This window comes from Patagioenas fasciata, chromosome 5 (assembly GCF_037038585.1).
Source record: "Patagioenas fasciata isolate bPatFas1 chromosome 5, bPatFas1.hap1, whole genome shotgun sequence".
Lineage (NCBI taxonomy): Eukaryota > Metazoa > Chordata > Aves > Columbiformes > Columbidae > Patagioenas > Patagioenas fasciata.
In genome coordinates this window covers 49,456,485-49,482,304 of record NC_092524.1, presented here as the reverse complement: position 1 = coordinate 49,482,304, position 25,820 = coordinate 49,456,485, and the positions used below count along the sequence as shown (strand labels likewise).

Sequence of the window (25,820 nt, the reverse complement as noted above, 5' to 3'; positions counted from 1 at the left end):
ATGGCAGGGTGAGATCATGTACAAGGCAGGTAATCCAAGGTACATTCACTGTAGTTCATATGCATACCCTGTTTATTCATATTAAGCTACAGCTGTTGAAGTACCTATGTTGTTTCAAAAAAGTAAAGCCATCGGGGGTTATGCCCTGGGTTTTTAGGAAACCAATGAAAAAGAAATCATGTGAGCTCAGGTTCATCAATTCTTAATGAAGCTGATGGTCATAAACAAGGTTGGCATTTTTCTCTGCAACCTCAAAGACTCACACTGAATCAACACAATTGCCATTTCCAGAAGCAGGCTACTACATTTCTAGAAGTTTACAATGTAGACTTGTTACCCAAAGACACACTTGCCTAAGTAGAGAGAGGAGAATCACGTGAAACAAGAGAAAACTGAGAGAAAATGAAAATCAATTTGCTAAGAGTCTTGTTCCAAGCCAACAGATCAGCTAGAACCTAGCAATTTTCACTACAGTGATTACTGAAAAGAGTAGGCACTTGTATGTTTTCAAAGCATTGAACAAAATAATCCATGTTGGCTTTAACACTGTTATTTGTGGTGAATTACCAGATACACTTGGAGCTCAGCAAAGAGCAGCTTAATCTGTCAGGAAACAGCAGAAATTTACCCCTGCGAGGCTCCATGCCGCTGCGCTACAATAACCACAGTGCCAGGGCTAACTAGTTTGGTAGCCCTGGGCTAGACAGCGCACATACCTCAGCTTTCATTAATTCAAATAAGTGAGTTCATACTGCTGCTGCTGGCATGGCTTAAGGTACCATTCTGTCACTTTGAGAAGTAAAAGGAGAAGCAATGCATAGGTGATACAAAGGGCTTTGGACATTCTGTTTAATAAGATGAATGCTGCAATTCCACAGAATATTGAAAAAAACACAAACAAATTCTCAAAAACTGCTCCACTGACATTTTTGTGCTTGTAATTTTCTCATCTGACAACTAGAAAAAGAAATCGCTTTCTGCATCCTCTTCTGTGGTAAAATGGAGATGATTGCTTATTTTGGCAGGGAGGAGGGGACCAGTGTCTCATTTTGTAGGTGCAGGAAAAAAAAAAAAAAAAACCAGAAAGGGAGAGGAAATAGGTTTGTGTAATTACATTTTGCAATCATGTCACAAAGTACTCATATGTGCCAACATGTTGACAGCTAATGTATCCGCCTTATCTTTCAGTTCATATTAAAAGAATTGATTATGTACTATTGTGTTTTATATTTAAAAAAAAAAAACACACCACATATCAATCACATGATATGATCTGATGGAAAAATTGCTAATAGAGACTGACTCAAACAACCACACAAAGCTGACCTGAAAATGCTAATGAGAAGCTTCTGAAAGTTCTCATCTGCACCAGAGAAGCAGCACGAAAACCAGATTCTGTTTAGCTATATTTCTAGATCAGAGCTATCTGAACCCCGAAGTTAAGTAACACTAAGCCATGATTCCAGTAAGCATCCTTAAATTCAGACACAGTACAGGGCACAGCACATAAACTACTAGAGTGATAGATGTATATATCCAAAACCAGTAACACACAAGCTACATTTCCCACCTGATTCAAAACGTCATGTAAATCACTGAGTGAACTAAAATTTGTTTGTTTTTTTCTCCTACAACAACTCCCAATGGAAATACATACTTTTCCCATCAAGATTGTGATTCCCTGGGATAATACAATTCTTCATATACTAAAAACCAGTGTTAGATACAATGCTCCTTAAGAAAACTGGGTATTCTGTGCAAACCAGACTGCTTCATAATGATGTATTTCTCTGTTTTCTGTGAGACAAAACTAAAGATACAAAGCAGAAACAAGGTCTAAACGCTGTTCAAATCCTAGATGCTGTAACAGGAAATAAGTTTGCTGTAATTTGACATTGGAGAACAGACAAGATAAAAGGTCTACCCAGTCGTAAAAGATTTAAAAAAAAAGACATGTGGACGAGTACAAGAAGGATAGTGGTATCTCAGAATTAGGTTACCAGTCATCAAACACCATGGATCCCCGAGGTGGGGGGGGGGAGAAATCAGAGCACACTGTACTCTGTAGTTGCTGCTGATCTAACAAAGATCTTCCTCATAATGGACTTCTTTTCATAAAATCTGGCCCAGTAAAGCACTCATCACATTTTGGTTTTACATACAAGTGAAGCCATGCACTTCCAGAAGACTATTCATGTGGCATAAGAGTTCACAGAGTCCAAAGTTTGCTTCAGAAGATCAAAATAAATTCTTGCAGGATTAAACCCCCAGCCTTAATCCTGTATTAATGATACCAGCTATCTGAATGAGAAGGTCATCAAGTTCCATTATATCTTCAGTCCTTCTCTACCCTTCTATCAGCTAGAAAGATGTTTTTCATATAAACATTTTATCACCTCTTTAGAGAAGTTAAGAAAAATTCTTGTTGGTAATATATACACAACTAAGGAAAACAACAAAACTGGGGTTGTAGGTAATAAAAAATATAGTTACACTGACCTAAGACTCTTTTTGCATAGGCCTCTAAACCAAATACACCAAATGACTAAATTATCCTGAGCTGGATTCAGCCTAGTGATCTCTAATTAAAAGGTACTATATCCCATTACTAAACCTCCAAGGCACAAGCTTTCATTGGCACAATGCAAACTGTCACAGTGATTTCTAACTTGATGCTTTCTGTCCTGAAAAATCTGTCTCACTAATTTAATCTCAAACTAAGATTTTTAGCAGTCCTAACAGAAATGAGCAGCCTGTTACTTGTAATTCACATAAACAATATTCTATTTTACATAGCTAGATGTCTGTTATTCCTTTTTTTCTTGGCCAAAAGTACAAATAAACACACCAGCATGATGGGAAAAAAAAAAAAAATTGACAGCAACACCTACTTTTCTAAAGCTAAAAAGTGATTTTTAATGCAAGAGAGGTTTTATAATAATTATATTTCCATGAGATTACCCAAGGATCACAAGTCTCTTTCAAATGTATTAATCTTAACCTAATTCATATTTTACAGATGGGGAGGTGAATATAACCGACATTTTCAAATTAGGTGTCCTATAACCAGATGACTATATTCACATTGAGAACTGAAGGTACTCAGGATCTTGGAATGTCAAGACAATTATTTTTATGAATCTATGCATTGGCGGGGCTAAGAATTATAACAGCCTACTTTTGGAAATTCTGGTCTATATGATGTGTCCATGGATACCACAGGAACCTGTGTGTCCAAGTACCTTGTTCTAACTACCATCATTGGTAATCTTGGACTCAGTATCTGTTGGGTTTATATATATACACATATGTCTCCATCCACAATGGAAGACTGGAACAAACAGGTAATTTTGACATTTCCCGTGAATTATATAAACTAGGCAAGAGTACTAGGTTTATGACACCCTAATTGTGTATGTACCACTTAGCACAATGCTCCTGCTTCACTTGCAGTTCTGCCCTTGCTTTAAGCTACTTTTAAGTATAATAGCAATGGCATTCTACTTATCAGGAAGACATTAGGAAGAAATGGCTATCTGTTCAGTAGGCTGACCAGTGTCTGATTATGAAGCTAAGAGCTTCCTGGTCTACAAGTCAGACTGAAAGGAAGGATAGAGGTTCTTGATCTAATGAGGTTACCCATTAACTCATAATACTGGGCCTCAGAATGTAGATGTTAGGCATACAGGTTAGCTAGTCAGGACATAGAACAAAAGCCACTCTCATTTCAAGCATGAAGTCAAGGCTCAGCTCATTAACTCCATACTAACTAAAAAAACCAAATCCTCCAGCTGAGTTGTTCCTCCACAAACTTTGGGAAAATTTTAGTTTTAAGCAAGGAATCAGACCACACTATTTTTCAGGCACAAACTCTCAGCATGGTAGAGGAAACAAACTCCAGTGGCTCTAGTCCACTAGATGCACAAAAGGATAGGACATGTTTGCAAAACAGCAGTTGCAGCCATTTAATTATACAGCCCTAAATATTTAGGGCTGTTTCCAGTCCCATTTCTCTGTTTTTAAAATGTATTATTGTAATACTTATGCCCTAAGACACTGTAATCTTTGAACCGCTCCTCTTCTTGAGAAATTCAATATAAAGCGAATATATCAATCAGTATCTCTACCTTATTGTTCCACAGAATAAAATACCCTAGAAAATACACATAAAATAGCAGTGCTATCTTGAGATTAGATTTTATTTATTCTCTTTAAAGTCAAAGTGTCTTTTTCTAACCTTCTCTTTCTCCTTAGAGAAAAAAAAATAATGTAAAACACCTGCATATGCAACTGTGCACAAATATACACATGATGTACATCATTTACAAATAAAGTCTCTGTAAAACTGTAACATTGTGTTGTCTTATTCACTTCCTTGCTGTTTGTTCAATTTAGAATTCAACACTTTTGCATGCTTAAGTAGTGAAGAATTATATAGGTGCACATGCTAATCAATTCTATGTTTCATTGCTCATCTACCCACTTACTGGCACAAGAAACTCTGAAGGAATTCCTCCCCATGAAAGGGAGAATTGACCACCTAAATTATGTAGATCATTCTTGTCCTCCTCCATCTTTCCTCTAAAACATCCATCAGCCAAATCTCAGTAATTCAAAATTCTACTCCAAATGTAACACACAAGCTGATATTAGACACAGCTGCAACAGGCAATGTTAGGTGTCAAATCAGTTCTTTGCAGCATCTAAACTGGACACGTACTAGAGCCATATTGAAAAAAAAATAGCCAAAAGGTGTTCATACAGTTCTCTTAATTTGAAGCTCCATACTACATTTTCCATGTGCAAAAAACCAGCACAAACAGGTCTTTCAAGGTAGATAGATCTCTTCTCTTCAAGAAAAAAATCTAGCAAGTTTTCTTCAGCAGGTACAGTGTAGGTTAGATGCTGATCCATTTCTGCCTTCACAATATGCTGGTTCACTTCAGCAGTCAATAAACAACTAGGAAGAGATAAAACTTGAGATAAAAACAAACACTAATCATTACAAAACTGAAGCTGGATGAACACATAACATCAAGCTTCAGCTACATCTCCAGCAATCCTGAAAAACCAGTTTTGAATTAGACAGCAAGCCTTAGCAGCAGTTAGTCTAGAATATGTTATATAAAAATTACACATTCATCTGGTTTTCAGTCCCAAGTCAGAAAAGTATGCTTTTTCAAAATCAAATTCTTTTGAGACATAAGTTTCTCAGAATTCAAAAGTGAAAATGGAGTTACCAAATGAAGTCAGTCCCATCTGGATGTAAAAAAAAAAAAAAAAAAAAAAAAAAAAAAGTTAAGAAAAATTGTAGAGCCCTGAAAGCATAAACTATTCCCCATGTCTTTGATACAAATACTTCCCAGTCACAGAAGCAAGATGAAGACACTCCAAACATGTTTTGAGTTTGAAATGTCTAGGTCTCTGAATCATTATGAAGAAAACAGCTAATCCACCACTTTGTGAGATTATGCACAATGATGCTACACATATCTTTACTGTACTTAAGCTAGTTTTGCCCTGCATTTACTTTATTAGCTAAAGATTTTAATAGCCTTATTATTGAAATATCTGAATATTGCTCCATGAGCAAGTTGTTGTTCATTAAAGAAGGATGCATTACTCATGCCATTTCACAGTTGAGCAGTGAAAGTCTCAAAAAGTGGACTCTCAACCAGAAAAGCTTTGCCTGTTATTTTTGGGGTCACTCAGTAGCAGCACCCGTGCTGCAGCTCACAGCACTCCGCAGTCTCTTAACAGTAGCGGTGTTCACCCAAAACGAGTATAATCGACAACGGAAACCTCGCAAAAACGCTGGAGTTTCAGAGTTCCAGGCGAGGCGACCTGCGGAGCCGCCCTCTCCGTGCAGCGCTTTCCCGGCGCCCCGAACGGCGGGAACGCCCCGAACGGCCGCGCAACCGCCAGCCGGGCACCCGCCCCCGGGCCGCGGCGGGCACAGCGCGCCAAGGCGGCAGCGCCATCTAGCGGCTGAGCGCCGCTGCTGCCTGCCCTGAGAGGGGTTGGCGGCTTAGTCCGCCACGGGCAGGAACGCGGAGCCGCGCGAGAAGGTGGTGTGCAAAGCATATACCACATAATAATATAATAGAAAGCATCTTCAAATCGTTATTTTCTGTGTCCAGCTTTCACAGCTTTCATTAGCTTTGAGGTATCTGGAACTGGATATTTTAGGTTAATACCTAACCGGAAATTTGAGAACTTCAGTAGAAAGGACAGCCCTATAACTCAGAACAAATACAATTTACACTCCAAGTGAGTTTCTCTAAATCGTGAAGATTTTACTTCAATGTTTAGAACAGGCACTGCTGAGGAAAGATGCCCAATTACTAATCTTAAAGTGACATATATGGCAGAAGCAGCAGTAAAGAAGCTTTCTGCTGAAGTGAAAATTGCTCTTAAACCTAAACTGTAACACTCCTCCTGCACAACAAAGGGGTGTTTGGATTTCTCATCCAGACAGTTTGTAGTTGAGCATACTGAAGTTTGTAACACGAACACTGAGTTCCATCACAACTGTTTATGTGCTGTGGGTTACAGTGCACCTCAGCAGACAAAAACCAAGACCATGACAGAAGTCATCTCATGACCAATCCAACTGTCCTCACGAAACGTTACTGCGTCAGAAAAGACTGATACACCAAACATTTAAACCTCACAATCACACTAGAGGGGAAAAAAAAAAAAAACACAAAACAAAACAAAACAAAAAACACCAAACACTAATCTGAAGTGCAGCCTGTACTCCTTCCCACTGTGAAAATCACCTGTCTATCCACGGCATGAACTGACAGGTGCTTGTCCTGCTGAATCTGTACGCAAGTGCAAACTCCTGGAGCAAGGGATTAATAACTCATCTTAAATAATTACTGACTGGTGATACCTTAACCTGAGCACCATAACTCTGAAGTTATTTGTGACACCTCTGTATCCTTTAATAAGTCTCAAAAATTTATGAGATGGCACACAGCAATAAGCAAAATTAATTCAAATTTATTTCTCCACTGTCTCTTACATCATATCTCATACTGTTTTTGAAAAACAGAAATACGAGTCACTTATAAGCTGAAGTTGTGTAACCATATTAGAACAACCTCTCTGAAGGCCGCACTTACGAAGCCGAACAAGTGTTATATTGGTACAGTTATGTGTCTTCCAGATCTCAGTTGGCTTTGTCTGAATTTGTTGAATATATAAAACGAGCCTGATTCACTGGCACAATTCTCTCACTTGGTCAAAAGTAACATGATTGTTACAGAAATTACGGCCCCTTAAAATGGACCAGCAACATGTACACTTTCATGTTGTCGCCCATTTGCTCTGTAGGAGATACAGTTGTGATTCTCCGGTAGGTAAAAGCCTCTGTGTGTTATTTACCTTACTCAGACACCAATGGAAGTCCATTAAAAGAAAACAAACTTTATCCAGCGATACCAGATTTTTTTTGTTAAGGCATGAATTCATAAATTCTCCAGATTGTGGGGTGTAGACAGGGCACTTGGCATTAATGAGTTAACACATACCTTAGAAGGATCTGCTCTATGCCTAATAAGACTTTTTTGACACCAAGATGTAGGAAGACGTATGTTTCAGTATATCAGAATAAGAAAAAAAATCTCTGCAGAATGCAGGGGAAATCACTAGCACAGGAGAATCTTCTAAACCTAGTGATGCAATCGGCAGTTGTAAGAAGCGTTACTGGTAACAGACGATTAATTCCACTTCCTCCAAGTAAATATGCTTCACACATTAAGGTCATACACACCTTCTGTAAGAATATGCAGGACATCATTATTCCCCAGCATTAGTAATCTGGCAAATTTTATTGCCTTCACTAGCAAAAAATTATGAATAATATCAGAAACTTGAGATGGAGAATTTAAATCAAACTTTCCTTTTTTCACTAGAAGTTGAGATTCAGGATACCAACTCGTTCCTAACTATAACAATCTGTAGCAATTAATTGTGTATGGTGAATCTTCAGCTGCTGGAGGTCTTTGATATTAGCATTTTGAATTTTTTTTTTTCAGTTTCTAACCACAGCAGCTGTAGAGCAAAGCTTGAAAACATTATGAATCATTCCATAGGGCCAAAAAGCAAGTAAAGATGATACAACAAGTATGTTTTTAAAGTATCGTAACTTTTAAAGTATGGTCATGCATTTTTTGCAGCTTATCTCACCAAAAGCCACTTTGAGCATTCCACACAGGATCTGAACTCCTCCCCTGCCAAGAAAAAAATAGAACTCTTAAGTGTGTCTCAAGGGAAAAAAACAAAAGCATACATACCCAGCTTTGTTTATGTTTGGGATCCATATGTTATGAAAACATTATCAATTGCAATAATCTGAAATAGAAACTTTGCCCCTGTGGTATGGCCCACAGCGTGGATCAGCAGACACTACTATATCCCACTACCAAGTTACTCTTTCCATTTTTATTGTTCAGGAGATAGTTATAATGCAAAGCGCAGTTACCATTTGCAGAGTCATTGAAGTTCTGCATGAGCACACCACTATCAACCTCAATAAATTTCCCAATTCCAAGCCATTAAGACCAATATTTACCCAGAAATACAGCCATTACAGCACTGACTATCAACAGGCAAGGATTACTAGAGGCTTCCATTATCCTCAAGTTTGTGGTACTTTAATTCTCTTTCAAACAGTGTATACCTTACTTGTGACTACTTTCAGCCCCCCTAACCTCCAAGGCCCAGCTTCACCTAGTGTTTCGCTAAAACATTTATTATGTCTTGCTTTTAAGGACAGCATACAAATAGTGCTGTGTGAAAACAGCCCAAAATATTGATGCAGTTTAGTGGGGAAATCATCCCTACAGCCAACGACAAACTCCATTTTACTTAAATCACACAGTATCCAAGGAAACTGTATGATAGGAATAAATAGATAAACCAGTTGTCAGAACCCGAATTTATTTCATTTAATATACCTATTTCCCTGCTTCCACTGTTATGATTAATTTCCATATCATCCTAAAGGCTTATGAGTTGCAGAAGTTCTACTCAATCAACTACAGAAAGCTCACTTCATAGCCAGCTGAAATTATGGCAGGCCTCTCTTTCCTTGTCTTTTTATAGCAGACATACCGAAAGACTGTGCATCTTTGCTGCATGTTGTCAGTTGAACTACCTAACCTGTTTTCAGCCTCTGCTGAACTGCTACCTCTTGGATCCCTTGAAAAAAATCAATGGCAATTAAAAAACTTTAAGTTAAGAACAGAAATCATCAGCAGGCTCTACTTTCAGATTCAACACTCACACCTAGGATCTCATACACCATGATTTATTTTGGCCTCTTGTCCAACTTTGTGTGCATATGCCTCTACAGCATTAGAATTCTTACCTGTCAAGAACTGTCTGGAATAGACTAACACACTGGGAATATATGAATATACTGAGAACTGTACTGTGCGAGGTCAGCTGTTCACTGAGGTCAATACCTAGTCCTCAGCAATGGCTTGCACAAAATGCCTAAGGAGCAAAGTATCAGAAACAGAACTGCTCTTGCTCATTTCCACCTTTCTATGGTCAGAGAAGCGTGTGCTATTTATGGTGAAGACAAGATCCAGGTCATCAGGTTTAATCACCAACAACACACCTACTCTTTACAACCTTCTTCATACTTTGTCACAAAAGCTCAAGGGAAAAAAAGTTTCCATTAACCTTTACTCCACACTGGGTAACAAAAGGGTAAAAAAGGACTCTCCTCTAGTTCTAAACCTGCTCATCGTTCCTTTGGATACCTGCCAAACTCCTATGCTAGTAATCATTCTCTTGGTATCTCCCCCATACTACTTGTGATTTCATAAACCTCTAACAATTTTTTTTAACTGCCTCTTTCCCAAGACAAAAAGTTCCAGTCCATTTATTACAGTTTCCTCTCACAATTAATCTGGTCCATCTTTCTGAGCATCCTCAGTGCCTATGTACCTTCAATTAAGTCCTATTATAGCCTTCTTAAGATACAGTGAACACAGCCATGTAAAGATTTGGAATATATTCCCTTTTATATTCTAGTCTTTCCCTAGAAATTCTGAATGTTCAATCTACCTTAGTGTTGCTGAACACAAAACTACTGATGTATTCATATCAAAGATGATTCAAGATTTTTTGCATGGCTACAGCCAAGCCACGCAACACAGGAGTCTGTTGCACACTTACAGAAGATGTACACAAGCTTTACCTTTCCACTGCTTGGTGTGAGTATCTCTTCCACCAACGCCACAAATCTGCACATGGGAACAGCTGAGCAGTCCCTCCTGTAAGAGCTTTTTACAGACATCTCCCCCCACATTAGGTTCCAGCTCCTGCAATAATTCCTCAACCATATTCTCTTCCCAAACACTTTTATTATAGCTTTCATTTTCCTGTTTCCTTTATTCATCTCCCTGTTCAGTTACTGACTTTTGTCCTTGAGCCTGCTATTTCTCTCCCATGAGGCTTTTTTGGTTTGAAAGTACGTAAAATTGTCTCGCAAGCTTATGAGCAGCATGCAGTGAAAATGAAGTCCCATATCCCTGTATTAGATCATATGAATTCATGAATGTCAAAGTCCATATAAACTCAACCACAGTTCACTCACACACTGAATGCAAGACCCTCTCACTTTGCAGCTTACATTTGTATCTACAGTTAAACCATAAACAGAAGCAGCTAAACCGTTAGAGAAAGCAGCCTTTTCACCAAAGAAAATATATTTAAAATAAAATAGGTTTGATACTCTTCTATTATTTCCTCACTAGACATCTGATCACTAAACCATTTCCCCCAGGACAATAGTCCAGCTTTCCTTCAAGTCTCAGATACTTGATCAGAGAAATCTCTTTTTAATGGCTGAACACAGATTTTCACAGCCAAAACAGAGATTAAAAAGCACAACATTCCACCTGATTTTACTCCCCTGATCCCTACCATGTGCTTTTACCACCAGAATCACACCTGAATACTGTAAGCAGGCCATCAGGGGATGGACATGAAAAAGACGATTAAATTGCTGGCAGGAGAAACTTGGTGGGAATCAATGTGATTATACCATTTGGTGGCAAGGTAAGAAAGTTGCAGGCTTTGCTGGAAGCAATACAATATGGCTGCACATCTAGGCAGTAACCAATGACTTTCATCTTGCCTTCTTCAAAGTCCAGCAGTCCAATCTGCCCCATGGGCACACATCTAGTTATACTACCTCACTCATGGTACCTACAAAATGAAGGCATGACAACTACCTGATCCTGCAATGGGGAAGTTCTCCTCAAAACTCCTATGAACATCTCTTTACAAAACTTGTGCTGCTATCCCATTCCTGAGGAGCAGAGCCCAACTCATACACCTCAGTTCCAAACTCCTACTAGTCCCACTTTTTATACCCCGAGTTAGTTCTCTGACGATGCAATTCAAACAACCCTGGGTGGGCTGACATCTACCCTGAATATTGACCTCTTACTCTATCAAGTCTTAGGTTCTTTTAGATGTAAGTTATTTCTACATACAAGTTTCTAAATATATACAGCTGATCAGTTTTTACCATTTCCTGTTCCTAAATAACTTCAGAAAAAAACTACTTTCCAAAGCATGTTCATTATTTGCAAGTGTTTGTTGAGTCATTTTTCTGAACAAATTGCACCCTGCAAGAGTGTTAAGATTATTTATTTATGATTGATAGTTTAAACCTTGTGATTGTTTTCTGGTTTTCTAGCTGAATGAGTCAAATTTTCTATGCAAAGCATTATGAATAATAAATAACCACACTTATGAGCTAACTCTGAAAAAGACCCAGAAATAACAGTGTTGCCACAATACTTCTGTAAACACAAATTAGATAACCAAGAGTTCACAGAAGGATACGGGACAGTCAATATAGGAAAATACGGCATTCTCAGAGATGCACTCTTCTTTGTCTGGCTTCGCATTCTCCCTAGAATTATAGCTCTGCAGATGTTTCTCAACTAAGACCCAACTCTGTTGCCATAGGGAATATCCTGTGTGCATCTTCGTCTGATCACCATGTGACCAGAGCTCTTGCTTCAGTCCTGGGCCTTCAGTCAGCACAGAAAGTGCAAGTAAAGTGCAATGTATATGAATCTTTAAAGTTGCAGACAGCATTAGTTTTAATTCTGCACCTACACTGCAACTTACGAGACACCTCTCAGGAAATCACATCAAAGACACTCTAATATACCTAAATTCACACATATGTGCACCAGTGCAGAAAGGGAGCAGACTATCTCTTGCAATTTCTAATTATAGACCCCTAACTGTTAGACTACGTTTCTTCTAAATATTTTGTCCATTCTCTGAAATTTAGGGGCTAGAATTCTACTGATTTTACACTGCATTACTTCAATAATAAAAATATTTTTTAATGATAAATACTATGTTTTCAGATTTGTACACTGATGTCACTACACTTTAGAGTAGGCTGGCATTTGTTATGCTGTAACACTGCAAACTCATTTGTGTGTGCTGCTCATTGTCATCTGAAGACAGGACCTTGAGCACACCACCAAGTGGACAATATTATTTTTAGTGCAAACACACCAACCATTCTTGCCGGAAGGTTTCCACACCAGGCAAAGAGCTGAAGCTCTTACCAGAATTCAGAGACATATGAAATCTATACAAGCAACTCATGCCCCTGGGACTGCAACATTACAACTCTGGTAAGCATGTAATACTCGGGTTTCATTAAATCCTACAGGAAATGTCACTGAAGATAACTGGAGCTCTTCCCTTGAGGAAATGAGAAGTAAAAAAAGCAAGCGATAACTGTAACTCAATGGCAGAGGTAAAATCAGAACCAATAAAAAAAACATCATGATTCCAGAACCTTAAACAAACAAGAGTATTTTTCTCTATGGCACTGTAAGAGTACATAGAATGTGAGAGCATCTGCTTCATTAAGTTATCTGGTTATGGGCTATTCAGTGTAACAGAAATTATAAGCAACAAGGAAAGCGAGAAAGCAATAGAGCAAACAGACACATAAATGTTAATGAGCAAATAATAAGGTAGGCAAAGACCAGAACTCTTCAGTCACCAATTGATGGGCTGTTAAAAGGAACTACTCAGGCACATTTTGGGGTGAAGGGTGGGAGTAGGGGGGGAAATCAAGATTTTTGTGAGTATGATGGGATATTTGAGAGGGTTTGCCAGAGTGTACCAAAAACATGGAATGATAGAAAGAACTTGTGAGGTTAAGTAAAACTTACAGGATCTTTATGGAAAGTGACAAAGGCAAGGGAACTGAGCGATAAGGATGGATAGCAGAGGAACAAACATGGGAGAGTTGTTTGAGCCCTACACCTGATCAACATAGTGTATCCTATCTGCTCATTAAACTCTGTTACTGATGTTGCCTTCATAATCTCACTCTATCCTATGCAAGTGCTACAGTGTCCAATTGCCAGCAGCTGGAGAACAGACCATGGGTCACCAGGCCTGTAGACCCAGGTGCCAACAATAGAGAGTCAAGAAGACAGAAGAGAGCTGGGTGCCAGCAGCTGGGGAAGGGATCCTGCACCACTGGGAGAAGCATGTGTGCTGCTGGGGTTTAAGTGTCAGCAACTGGAGCAAGGACTGCAGCTGACAGGGCCCATAAGTTTAAGTGACAGCAGCTGGGGAGACCTGACTGTTTATATTTCCCTAGGGAATTTAATTGTGTATACACATACTTGGCTAGCAAACCTGAAGATGGACTAGTCAGGAAGTAGAAGACCCATATCTGAAAGATTCCATGTCCAAGTCGGTAACAGGGGAGGGACACAGGGCCCACACATGGGCATTAGATCACCAGCTGTTGATCTGATATTTGAGGGATTCAAGAGCAATGGGTGCTGGTGAGAACAGTGCATGAGTGTGTGCATCTGTTTTGCTACAGAACACCAAGCCAGATTACCTGGTAAGCAGGGAAGGCCCTGCATATTGTGTAAGGGCCTGGGTCTAGGCATGGATATTGGAGCCCATGCTGATATTAAAGAGCTGAAAAAATTTATGAGAATATTCTGCAGGGATGATTTTTGGGAAATTGCTCTTCAAAGTGTACCAAGCTTCATACTTATTGCACTTCTGTAGTGTTAGGTTTGCTAAAAAAAAAAAAAAAAAAAACACCCACGAAGTTTCCACAATCAAATTAAAATGCAGTTTTGCTACAAAGGAGAAATTCGTATGATCAAACTATAAAGACAGAAGTAAGAGAGTATGAGAAACACTCACAAAGTAGAGTGCATATCACTAAACTAATCAAAACTTAACTCACACACATTTCTATTCTCCTACCTGGAGAATGAGTAACATTACACCATGCCATGGAAGTATGAGGCAGTACTTAAATAAGCCCAATTCAAATACCTCTTGAAAATTTAGATTAGATCACACTTTGACAAAATAAACCTAACCATACCTAAGACACAAAGGATGCAATTTGGGCGGTTACTATTTGTCTGATCACTCGGAGTGGTACATGAAAGACCACCACATTTTGGCATAGAACAGACGAGGAACACAGCAAAAATACTTAAGCTTCCACTCAAAGCTTCATAGAAAAAAACACAAAAGTGATTAGGAAAAGTAATGGGAATTTTATGGCTGCTGCACTCATAAATGGAAAGGCAACAACAAATTCACCACATTCTTATGAGTACAGCATATACTAAATTAATTGGAACTAACTCAGCCTGCAACATGATCTGATTTTTTTCTTTGGAACGTGATTATTTCAGAAGAAAAGAAAATCTCCTTCCCCCACTACATTTTTCCTCTTGTTCCTCTGTTTCACTCAACTCCCCTAACACACAGCTTTAGATGTAGAATAAATTTGGCTAGAAGCAACCTCCCGAAGTCACCTGGTCCAACCCCAGCTCACAGAAGGGCTAGTTAGATCAGGCTGCAGGCAGATTTGTTCACTCAAGTCTCGAACACCTCCAGGACTGGAAATACCACCAGGGCCCTGTGCAACCTGCCCCAGCACCTCACACCCTGCAGTCAGAGGAATACGGGCAATGCTGCAGCACTGTGGTACCACAGCACCCAGACATGCAGACTCGGGGCTACGGCAAAGCTCCCATGTAATGGGGCTGTAATGCTGCTCTACTTAGGACAGAAGTTAAACTTAGTCCTCATCTAAGTGCGGGGATGTGCTCCAGAGAAACGTCTTCAGGCCTGTACTGAAACAATAGTGCTCCTATGCTATAGCGAGGCTTGGTTTAGCCTAAGTTGAGGGATGCAGTTACAGCTGCACCGTACCTACAAAATAATTAACTGGTACTTAGTATTCTCCTAATTAGACTTAGAACTACTAACTAGATCGGTGCAAGCTCATGCTACCCAGAAGCCTCCCAGCTGAAGCAGCACAAGCATTGCCCTGCCCACAGACCTGGTCCCAGCAAGCAGAAGCCCCCCACCACAGCCCCAGGGGGGACTGCACATCCCACAGATCCTGTTGTGCTCTCCCACAGAACAAACATGGCCTCTGGTGGCTACTCACTCTCTGCAGAGACCACAACTGTAGAGCTCTAAGTACAAGACAGCTTAACACTATTTAGACAGTGTGTGACAAATCCCTTTTATAATTCAGCACAGAGCCATGTAACAGCGTGGTCCTGTGACACAGTGACGTTCATTATCCAGCCATGGTTCAGTCCACTACAGGCCAGGACACGGGTTGCCCTTCCTCATTTCTGGTTGCTTTTAGTTGGCCAACAGCTGTGATTCTTACAAGAACCAAAGAGTGGTGTCCCGCAGTCCTCAGTCCCTTCTGAGAGATTACACCTTTTCGAAGGAAATACATCCTTTATGAGTTCCATATGCTTTAGCTGTGTTGGTTTAGGCAGGTCTGCAGTTCACTGCTGCTTCCCATGCACCTACTCAGCTGTGCCCAGCTGCCTGTAAGTTTGTTGTCTGAAACAGGGCTCCATATCGCTTTTAGAAGCAAATTAAACTCATAAACTCCATTTCTCTACTGGGAAGGAAAAAAAAAAAAAAGGTTGATAGGGAAACCTATTGACGGAGAATAAAAACATCATAAGACAAATAAGATACAGTAAATTAAGGTAAACCTTTTAACTGCCCTTTCCAGGTGCTCCATGAGAGAGACCGGAGCTACGGCGCTGCCTTTCGCCCTGCCCTGTGTCACGAAATCTGCAGCCGGTCCCGCGGCCGACAGACCCATCCAAGGCCGAGGGCGAGTCAGGTACAGACCGCCAATGGCTGTCCCGCCCGGCTCCTCACGACAGCCCCACGGACCCGTGAAGCGGCATTTTTGGAAATGACACTACCCGCCCTCACCGCCCGCGGCTGCCTCGCCCCCACGTTTCCGACCGCTACCAACGGCCACCCAAAGGCCCCTAGCCCACAATATGGGCCCCGTGGCAGGGAGCCGCCGCCTCGCTACCCAGTCCGCCTCGGAAGGGCAGCGCTGCAGCTAAGCCCGACCAGCTGCCCAGCTCTGTCCCAGCGCGGGGCTACTCCTGACCCAAGCACCACACTCCGCCCGCTCCTGCGCACTTTGGTGCGGGGGATTGTGGGTGACGTAGTCTTTGACGAGCCTGTGGGGGCCAGCCGTATCCCTCGCAAGGCATTATGGGTGTTGTAGGCACTGGGGCGTGAGCCAATCGGCGCTGTTATTTCGGAAAGCCGTGTCGCGTGGCCGGCGCTCGCTAAGGCACGTTCTTTCCTTTTGCGATACTATTGGCCAAAGAGAGGGCGTGACCGACCATCCGTATCTCCCTCCAGCCAATGGGAGTGGGACATGTAGAGCGAGCTATTCCTCTGGGGATTGCGTGTGCTGCGCCCAGCGCTAGGTGGCTGGTCGTCAGTGCGGCCCCCGGATTGGTGGCGGCGCGGCGGTGGGCGGGGCGCGGAAGCCGGACCCGGAGCCCCTCGGCTGTGGCGGCCCTTCAGGAGCCCGGCGGGATGGGACGGCGAGCGCGCCTCGGGCTGGCGCTGCACCTCGGGCTGGCGCTGTGCCTGGCGGCACTCTGGGCCGGAGGACTGGTCGCGGCCGGTGAGCAGCGGGACTCCACCTCTCCGCGCCCCGCTGGGCCTGAGCTCTGCGGCGGCCGCACCCCCCATGGCTTGCTGCGGGGTGGGGATGTGTTGCAGCCGCCGCGGTGTCTGAGAGGGTCCTGGCGCCCGCAGCGGGTCGCGGAGGCGGCGGCAATGGAGGAGGGGACCCTATGTCCTGTCTGGGGCTTTGGGGTGCTTGGGGGTAGCTCCGTCCCGGCCGGGGGCTGAGGCGGCGGAGGGGAGGACGGGGGGAGCCGGGCTCCTGTCAGCTGTGTGGCCGGTACAGCGGGGGCGGCGACCTCACTCTGTACCTGCTGGCTTCGCCCCACTGGGGCTGTTCGGTAGGCCTGAAGAGGGTGAAGACACAGTTTAGTTTAGCTCCTGCCTTTGAATAACTCATCAGGAGCCTACTTTGTAATTCTTGCTCTGCTCAAATGTGAAATGAGACTTTTTTTTTTTTCCGCCCTACTACGCGTTTTCTTGCTGATGAGCTAATAACGCCGATGTTAGTGTTATCAGGACAGTTTTGTCACACAAACATATGTAGAGCATTTTTGGTTCCTACACTATGTTGCTATAATACTTTTTTTTCCTGTGTCTTTGTTGTTATGTGGCCTGGGTTATGTGTGCTTCTCACATGTCATCTGCTTCCTTTCCTGGGGTTTCTACCTCCCACACCCTTCTTTCCACTGTGGGTGGGTGGGGGGAATGTGCAATGCATTTATTTATATAGTATTTCTAAAGCCGGAAAGCGTATCTTTGATGGACAGCCTTTTCTAGTGATATTGGGGATGTGCTTTTAGGCTGTCAATGGTATTTCAGGGAAGTAACTTAACATTTTGGCTAGAGGTAAGTGCTGTGGTTTGGGGCTTGTTTTCTTGTATGCAGTAGGAAATTTAAATTTAAAGTTATGTTACCGGAGTTCAGATTAGATATCAAGCACAGTTATATGAGCTTTGTATGTAATGTTATAAGCCAGCAGTGCACTTCCCAAAGTGTAAAAAAGACACATACAAGTTCTGTGAAGCCAGAGTGATGTACCCAGACTTTGAATGATGTGTTTTCGCTGATAGTATATATATAAAGAAAAAAGCAAAGGTGAGATGAGACTATCAGTGCTAGATGAACCATCTGTTGTGCACATGGAAGTTAGGTGACAAAATTAAAGGCTGTTCAAGTGTGCATCTATGGTTGTGCTAGCTGTCAGCTCTTCCGTCTTGACTGCTTTCCCACTATCACAAAGTTGTGTTTGTGAATATGAAGTTCTAAAATCTTAATTCAGCCTTTAAAAACTATATGTTTAGAGTCAATTGAGCTAATACATTTAGCAGGCCCAAGAAAGCACATGGTAAAGTATATGAAGGATTAAGAGCTGTTGCCAAACTTAAATCACTACTGTGAGGTAAAACTGTTCATGAATATCCAGAATTAATTAGGACAGAGTGTTTGGAGTCCAGCTTTTGGCAGCGGACTATAAGAGGAAGACCTTTCTTGCTCCAGTTTTTTGTCAGTTATCATTCTGAAAGAAAATTGTCTTCACTTCATTGATGTTTGCATTTCCTGCAGTAACACTAACACTTTCTCTGGTAGAATCTGGTAGAAGCCTGGAGATTATTTATTAAATGGTTCCTTGAATACTTGTTCATTCCTAATGTCTGGTCTGGAAACAGTCATCTGGAATGTGAGTACATCGAAGGGAGGGGTTTTAAAAAGGATGAGTAAAAACGGTTCAAGTATTACATTTCATGACTTCAGAAGATTATTTTAATGAGTTGGGTTTTTTTCTTTTTGGTAGTGAGTCTTTTATCTATAGCTTTAAACCCTAACTCTATGGTCATAAACTCTGCTTAAATCAATTTATTGAAAACTTGAGGTGGATGCAAGCAAACTCAGGCCTAAAGAAACGGGCACTATTTTTCAAAAGATATATCATTAATACTGATCATGAAGAAGTTGAACATTGGGGGCTGGGGAAAGAGTATTGAGGAGTCCATGGAGAATTGGCAAAAGCAGGTAAAAAAAGATAAGTGTGTTCCAGCCGAAGCTGGCTATCTTCTGCTTATCACATCAGTGATGGCCTTCTGCTTTTTCTGTTGATCATTCAATAAGAATATTGAAAAAAGTCTTATTTTTTTCCAATTACTGATATTATTTGATTCTTGGGAATTTTTTCCCCTTGTTCACAGACCAAGAGGTAGAAATTATCTCATTGTGCCTGAAGAAACGAAGTGATTCTTTCGCTGACTGTCCTGCACCTTCCATGTCAAACTTCAGTGATAGGCAGAGGTTTTCCTGCTGTCTCAGTAACTGGTAGGACAAATTAGCATAGTCACAGAATCACAGAATTGGCTAGGTTGGAAAAGACCTCAGAGATCATCAAGTCCAACCCTTGGTCCAACTTCAGCCCATTTACTAGATCATGGCACTAAGAGCCATGTCCAATCTCAGTTTAAAAACCTCCAGGGACGGTGAGTCCACCACCTCCCTGGGCAGACCATTCCAATGCCTGATCACTCTCTCCGTAAAGAACTTCTTCCTAATATCCAGCCTAAACTTCCCCTGGCAGAGTTTAAGCCCATGTCCCCTTGTCCTATTGCTAACTGCCTGGGAGAAGAGACCAGTTCCCACTTGGCTATAACTTCCCTTCAGGTAGTTATAGAGAGCGATGAGGTCACCTCTAAGCCTCCTCTTCTCCAGACTGAACAACCCCAGCTCCCTCAGCCTCTCCCCATAGGTCATGTGCTCAAGTCCCTTCACCAGTCTTGTTGCTCTTCTCTGGACCCGCTCCAGCACCTCAATATCTTTCCTGGACTGAGGGGCCCAGAACTGAACACAATACTCCAGGTGTGGCCTCACCAATGCAGAGTACAGGGGAAGGATCACTTCCCTTGTCCTGCTGACCACACTATTTTTGATACAGGCCAGGATACCATTGGCCTTCTTGGCCACCTGGGCACACTGTTGGCTCATGTTAAGCTTCCTGTCAGTCAGTACCCCCAGGTCCTTTTCTGCCTGGCTGCTCTCCAGCCACTCTGTGCCCAGCCTGTAGCGCTGCAGGGGGTTGTTGTGGCCAAAGTGCAGGACCCGGCACTTGGCCTTGTTGAACTTCATCCCATTGGAATCAGCCCATTTTTTCCAGTCTATCCAGATCTCTTTGCAGAGCCCTCCTGCCTTCCAGCAGGTCAACGCTGCCCCCCAACTTGGTGTCATCAGCAAATTTGCTGATGATGGTCTCAATCCCCTCATCTAAATCATCAATAAAGATGTTAAACAGGACTGGACCCAACACTGACCCCTGGGGGACACCACTAGTGACTGGCCGCCAGCTAGATGCAGCCCCATTCACCAGTACTCTCTGGGCCCGGCCCTCCAGCCAGTTCTTAACCCAGCAGAGAGTGCACTTGTCCAAGCCACGGGCTATCAGCTTTTGAAGGAGTATATTATGGGAGACAGTGTCAAAGGCTTTGCTGAAGTCTAGATAGACCACGTCTACAGCTTTCCCCTCATCCACTCATATTGTAGGAAACTTCTGTACCTATTAGCTCAAAAGACGGAGTTCAATGGCTTTCTCTGACCCATCTGATCTTACTTACCTAACTGAAAAACATTCCGTAAACTTGTTGCCTGGTAGGAGATCTCTGTTCCTACAGAGGAACTGCTGGAGAGTAATTTTTGAAAATAGCCAGCAATTGCAATGAGACTGGAAAAAATATTTGTATTCAGGGTGAGGGTTGACCTATATCTTAATCTTGTAGTTGTGCTAAAATGAATACACTGCACAGATTGTAGCTGGGAACAGTTTATTTGCTGCCAAAGATACTTTGAAACTAGTCTTGCTGAATAGGTGCCACTTAAGGATTTTGCTTAACTCACTGCATGTTTTAGAAGTTCATGTAATAGGAATAGCATCTGTGCTATGGAGTCTGTTCCCGTGCTGAATTTAACAATTGAAAAATTGATGAGAAGCAATCCGAGGTAATTTTTTACTGAAGATTTCTTTTTTTCCTGCAAGAACAGGATAAACAGGTTTTGCATTCTTTTTCGAAGTCTAACTAGCCACTTGCGTAGAACAACGTTGAGAGAAATAACTAAAAATACCACAGAAAATCTCTGATGGATGCTCTAAAGCGGTCATTGCCAATCCTTTATTGTTCATGCACCCTTCTCAATAAAAAAATTAAGCATGCATCTTCAATGTTTACCTTATTAAAAAATACAGTATGTGCTACTGTACTAACATGTGTGTCATAAAACATGCTCAAAAGCAGAAATGAAAAAAAGAGCAAGATAAAGGTAAAATAAACACTGTATTAAGAAAAGTCTTATTTGTTAATGGTATAAAAAGTATTTTCTTCCTGCCCTCCCAGTGTGTTGGCTGGCAGCCCCTGGGAGGTGCACACCCCGCTTTCGGATCACAGCTCTAGAGCGTGCATTAGTGTTTGAAGTTTGAAGAGCTTGGTAAAAACTGGAAGGAAACTGACTTCAGGGATCAGACAGGGCTTTTGTCCTAGCTTTGGGAGATTGCCAACTGCTTGTGTTTACTGAAATTTTGGCAGTTTCCCAAAGGTTAGTGACCATTCTTATGGTGAAACTAATAGTATTTCTTGTCTGGTAGTAGTCCTTTAGCTTTATAGGCCATCAGTTGATTTGTTCTTCTAATATAGGAAAGCTTTGGAACTGTTGAGGTCCCTCAGGCTAATGACATTTTTCTTGCTGAATCACACTGCCTAGCTCTTCTTGTTTCAACCCCTCTCTCTTGAAAACGGTAATTCTCACAAAAAGGTAGGATCTTTATCCAGCATATGGTAGGATCTTTTTATCTCTCGCGCTGCTAGAGTACTTTTGCTATATTTAAATAGACTGAACACTGGTCAAAAAGGAATACATTTTAAAGTTGATTTTAATTATATAGGAAGTTGTGGATGGTAAAACAAGCATTTAGCTGGATGAAGTACTCTAGACTCTGAGCTGGTCATGAGAGCACCTGGCCATGTCTACAGCTCAGCACTGTTTTGAAGCGAAGCATTCTGTACGATATCGTCAGGTGCCAATTTCAGCCACAAGTATTTTTGCCTTTTTTCCTTCTAATATATTATTGCATCTCCCTAATTTGCTTAACAAATAATAGTATTAATTTCCAATTGGCCTTTTCAGAAGGGGTTTATAGAATTGAGCAACCTTGGTAAGAGATACAAATGTAAAACAAAACAAAAATGTTACTTTTTAAAATTTAACTTTGGAAAAACAAAGTAAACTTTCAGCTTTAATCTCTGTAGCAGGTGCACAAACATAACATCTGTGACTGTTCAGTAGTTGAGCCTTGACTAATAAACTGCTTGTAGGTCAGACTGTGAGCTTCCATAGATCTTTCATTAACACTTTAAGTATAGTTTTTCTTAACTGTTTCTTAGAAGTAGATATGCTTCTATGAGTAGCAGGTGCATATTAGTCAGCAGTTCTGTGGAATAACAAGGCTGTAAGTGATCCCTTTTATAGTCACATTATCAGTCGTCACTGCAACCTCATCTGCTTTAGAAGAACGTCCCAGAGCTAAGAACAGTTAAACTAATATTTTGTTGTTGCTTTAGTGTTGTTTTGGAACCACTGTTTTGAAAACAATTGTTCCAGTACAACTTCTTAATAACAAAGCCAGTTCCTTAAGAGAGAATGTAAATGATGCAATAGAAATGAAGTATGTTTATTTATTTTCAAGGAAGAAAAACAAACATTTAATGAGCTATCCCTTATGTTGCTCAGATGTCTTCTGCCTTTCAATTTACTAAACCTTTTGCTTTGCATATGAAGTTACAATAAGATTGTTCTTTCATATGTGTGCACAGATAGCATACCCTATTTATATTTGAGCTTGTGTGGTCTTTTGTTGTAAAGTCAGCCTTCCACAAATTGAAATCAGTAAGGCCTGTAGTAAAAAGCTAGAATGGTCTGGTGCTGTCAGGCATATATGCTGATTTTGAGCAGACAAAAACATCCTAGCTGGTGTATCTGTTAAAAATAACATGAAGTTCGTTACTGCAGTAACAGCCACTGTGTAAGTGCTTTGTGTAAATAGCAGCGTACAAGCTCCTGAGTAGGTTAACCCTGCCTTCATTTTCTGCAGCCCCAGAAGCATGTCTGAATCTCTTGATAAGCTCTGGAGTTTGAAGTTGTAGAGCTGGAATTTGGTTTTAGGCCAAAATTATTTAGGACAGTAGAATGTAATTTGTAGGAAACGTGGTAACTTCAAATTTGTCTCGTAGTTTCTGAACAGAAAGGACGAGCAAGTATCCTATACACATATGTACTTTTACTATATTTAAAATCCAACTGTTGTATGGTGTTCTGAAGTGCTGAAGTTCAGTGGTAGAACTTCTTACAGATTATGACAATCAGCTGTATCTGTTAGATTCCTCAAGCTGATAACCACTGTGATCTCTGCCAAAAATTCAGGTAGCCTTGTTTTGTTCTCATGCCTCTTTTGGTGTTTTTTCCAAATTGGTGTTTCTTCCTGTGGTGTCTTGGTTGCTTCTTGCAGGGTCTGTTTCATCTGGAGTGCTCTTTGCTGTCTCCCCTAGTGTTTCAGAAGGGCTTTATGTGCTTTCATTTTCAGACCTGTAGGGTACAGCTGCTTACCGACACGGACTGTCCTAGATCGCTTTTAATCCTGTGTCTTCTGGCAGTTAAACTTTTTGAGTTTTACGTCCTCTGTATGATCAACAGATTATTATCTGTTTCTCTCAGTTTCACTGTCTAACTTCTTGTCACCTTTGTTTTGCAGCTTCACTTGTAAGTCTTAGCATTTTTTTCTTGATTTTTTTTTTTATTATACTTAAAGTTGATCCTTATCCTTTACTCATTCTAATCAAAGGTTATACTTCAAATAATGACATGGAAATCACTTTCTAGAATCTGGTTTCCAAGTTTAGCCCTTTTCAACAGTTGCTCTGTTATAGTAATAGTCTTCAAAACATGAAGCTGATGAAGTGTCATGCTTGTAGTTTGTCACTTCAGCGATTATTTATCTCTGGTAAGACACTTCACTTGCATGAGCACAGAAGTATGCAAGTTTAGCTGCCAAATGCTTACAGGATGTCAGCAGAGTTCTGTAAACTTTTGGTGAGTTCTCTTGGCATTTAGTATTTGTGCAAGTAGCTTTAAGTAGCTAACCATAACATACTACATGGGTGTATCTCATGTACAGGGCAGTAACTTCTGTCAGTTTAGGTACCTTTTGTAGTCATAGTGCAGGTCTCCAACCTGTCAACATCTCTCCGCTGCTATAGGGCATCACACACCCCCGTCTTGGAAGGGGAGGATTTCTAAATGTAGTACAAGTTAGTGGCAGCTTTGCTGAATCACCTGGTTATATTTTGAGCTTTTATTTCAGTTTAAGGGAGTTTCGTACCAGAGAGAGGGAGGTCTGGGGCATCTTCCTTCAAATGTTAGGGGTTTTTGTTTACTAAATGAGGTGGTATCAGGTACTAATGGCTGGCAACAGTCACACTTCAGCTGTGATAATTCTAGAGGCTTTCAGTTGAGATTATTGTGCAAACCAAGTTGTTTGAAGCACAGTGAGTAGCCCATTTAAGTTACAGGGATGAAGAAAATAAAAAAAAAGAGACACAGTTCTGTAAAACAGTGGTAGAACTGTCATAAATAAACTTTTCTGATTATCATGTCCATCATTTTCATCTCTGTTCCGTTAGGTCTCTGTCTAATAGCCTTTCATCTTTACCGTTTCTTCTCTTTCCAGTCTTTCTGATCAAATATTATATCATGTTCCATTCAGATAAGAAAGGCAACAGTTAAAGCTTGCAGCTCTCTTGAACAGTGTCTTGACTAATTTTTCACCATTCTGAAGATAGGCCTCTATACAAAGGTTCTAATGTGCTGGTTAGGCAAAATGAATTGGTGTTCTCTAAATAACAATATTTAAGTGAGGTGATATTAATGTAACCTTCTGGTTGCTACTGAAGCTGTTTATAATAAGAAAGCTGATTTGGTGACTAAAAACCTTGGGTTCCATAGAATCATAGCATATTTTGAGTTGGAAGGGATCTTCAAAGCTCATCTTGTCCAACCTCCTACAGTGAGCAGGGACATCTTCAACTAGATCAGGTTGCTCAGGGCCCTGTCCAACCTGGCCTTGAATGTCTCCAGGGATCGGCCATCTACCACCTCTCTGGGCAACCTGGGCCAGTGTTTCACCATCCTCGTCATAAAATATTTCTTCCTTGTGTCTGGACCCTTTTGACTTGATGCATACCTTTTAAAGTAGTTTAGTTTGACTGGAACAGTTCAGACTGTATTCTAATCTAGAAGGTTGATTTAGGTTTAGAAAAAAAAAAAAATGTACAGTTCTTTCCAGTATTAGACACACAGTTGTGATGGCATAATTTAAGGAAGAACAGGATCATCTGTGAAACATTTGATTCTTCCTGACAACACTAACAAGATCTTTCTGAAGTGCATGAGTCAATTTAGTACACTAGAATATTACAGAACCATGGTACAATATTATAGCTAAACCTATTTTTATTTTTGAGAAAATTACTTATGAAAAAGCTTTTTACTGACTTACAACATCTCTTGTAGATGAAGATGGAAATCAAGATGAATCACTGGAGTCAAAGGTGAGAAAATTATTTTCTAGTCATTCTTTTTTCTTGTGGAATGGGAGCAAAGGTCTGAAATTCAGAACTATGAATTGATTCCTGTTTTAAACTGTTCTGTAGTGCTGTCTCAATTTCTTCTGTGTATCAAAAGAGTTAATATTCTGTTAGGTATTT

The 25,820-nt window shown here is 41.0% G+C and overlaps 1 protein-coding gene and 1 long non-coding RNA gene across 3 annotated transcripts in view; one reads left to right on the top strand and one right to left on the bottom strand.

Moving 5' to 3' along the window:
* Positions 1 to 14,144: 14,144 nt before the first annotated feature.
* LOC139828125 (uncharacterized) lies at positions 14,145 to 16,522 on the bottom strand. Its single transcript, XR_011739413.1, has 2 exons — positions 16,086 to 16,522; positions 14,145 to 15,988 (listed from the first exon to the last, which is right to left on the bottom strand). It is a non-coding gene; the product is annotated as an uncharacterized lncRNA (long non-coding RNA).
* Positions 16,523 to 16,875: 353 nt separating this feature from the next.
* SEL1L (SEL1L adaptor subunit of SYVN1 ubiquitin ligase) overlaps positions 16,876 to 25,820 on the top strand; it is a 34,203-nt gene continuing 25,258 nt past the window's right edge. For both annotated transcript variants that reach the window (XM_065838653.2, XM_065838652.2), the window contains exons 1-2: positions 16,876 to 17,032; positions 25,627 to 25,664. In XM_065838653.2, the coding sequence (XP_065694725.1) occupies positions 16,942 to 17,032; positions 25,627 to 25,664 (129 nt within the window). In that variant the 5' untranslated portion in view covers positions 16,876 to 16,941. The remainder of the gene's footprint in view (positions 17,033 to 25,626; positions 25,665 to 25,820) is intronic.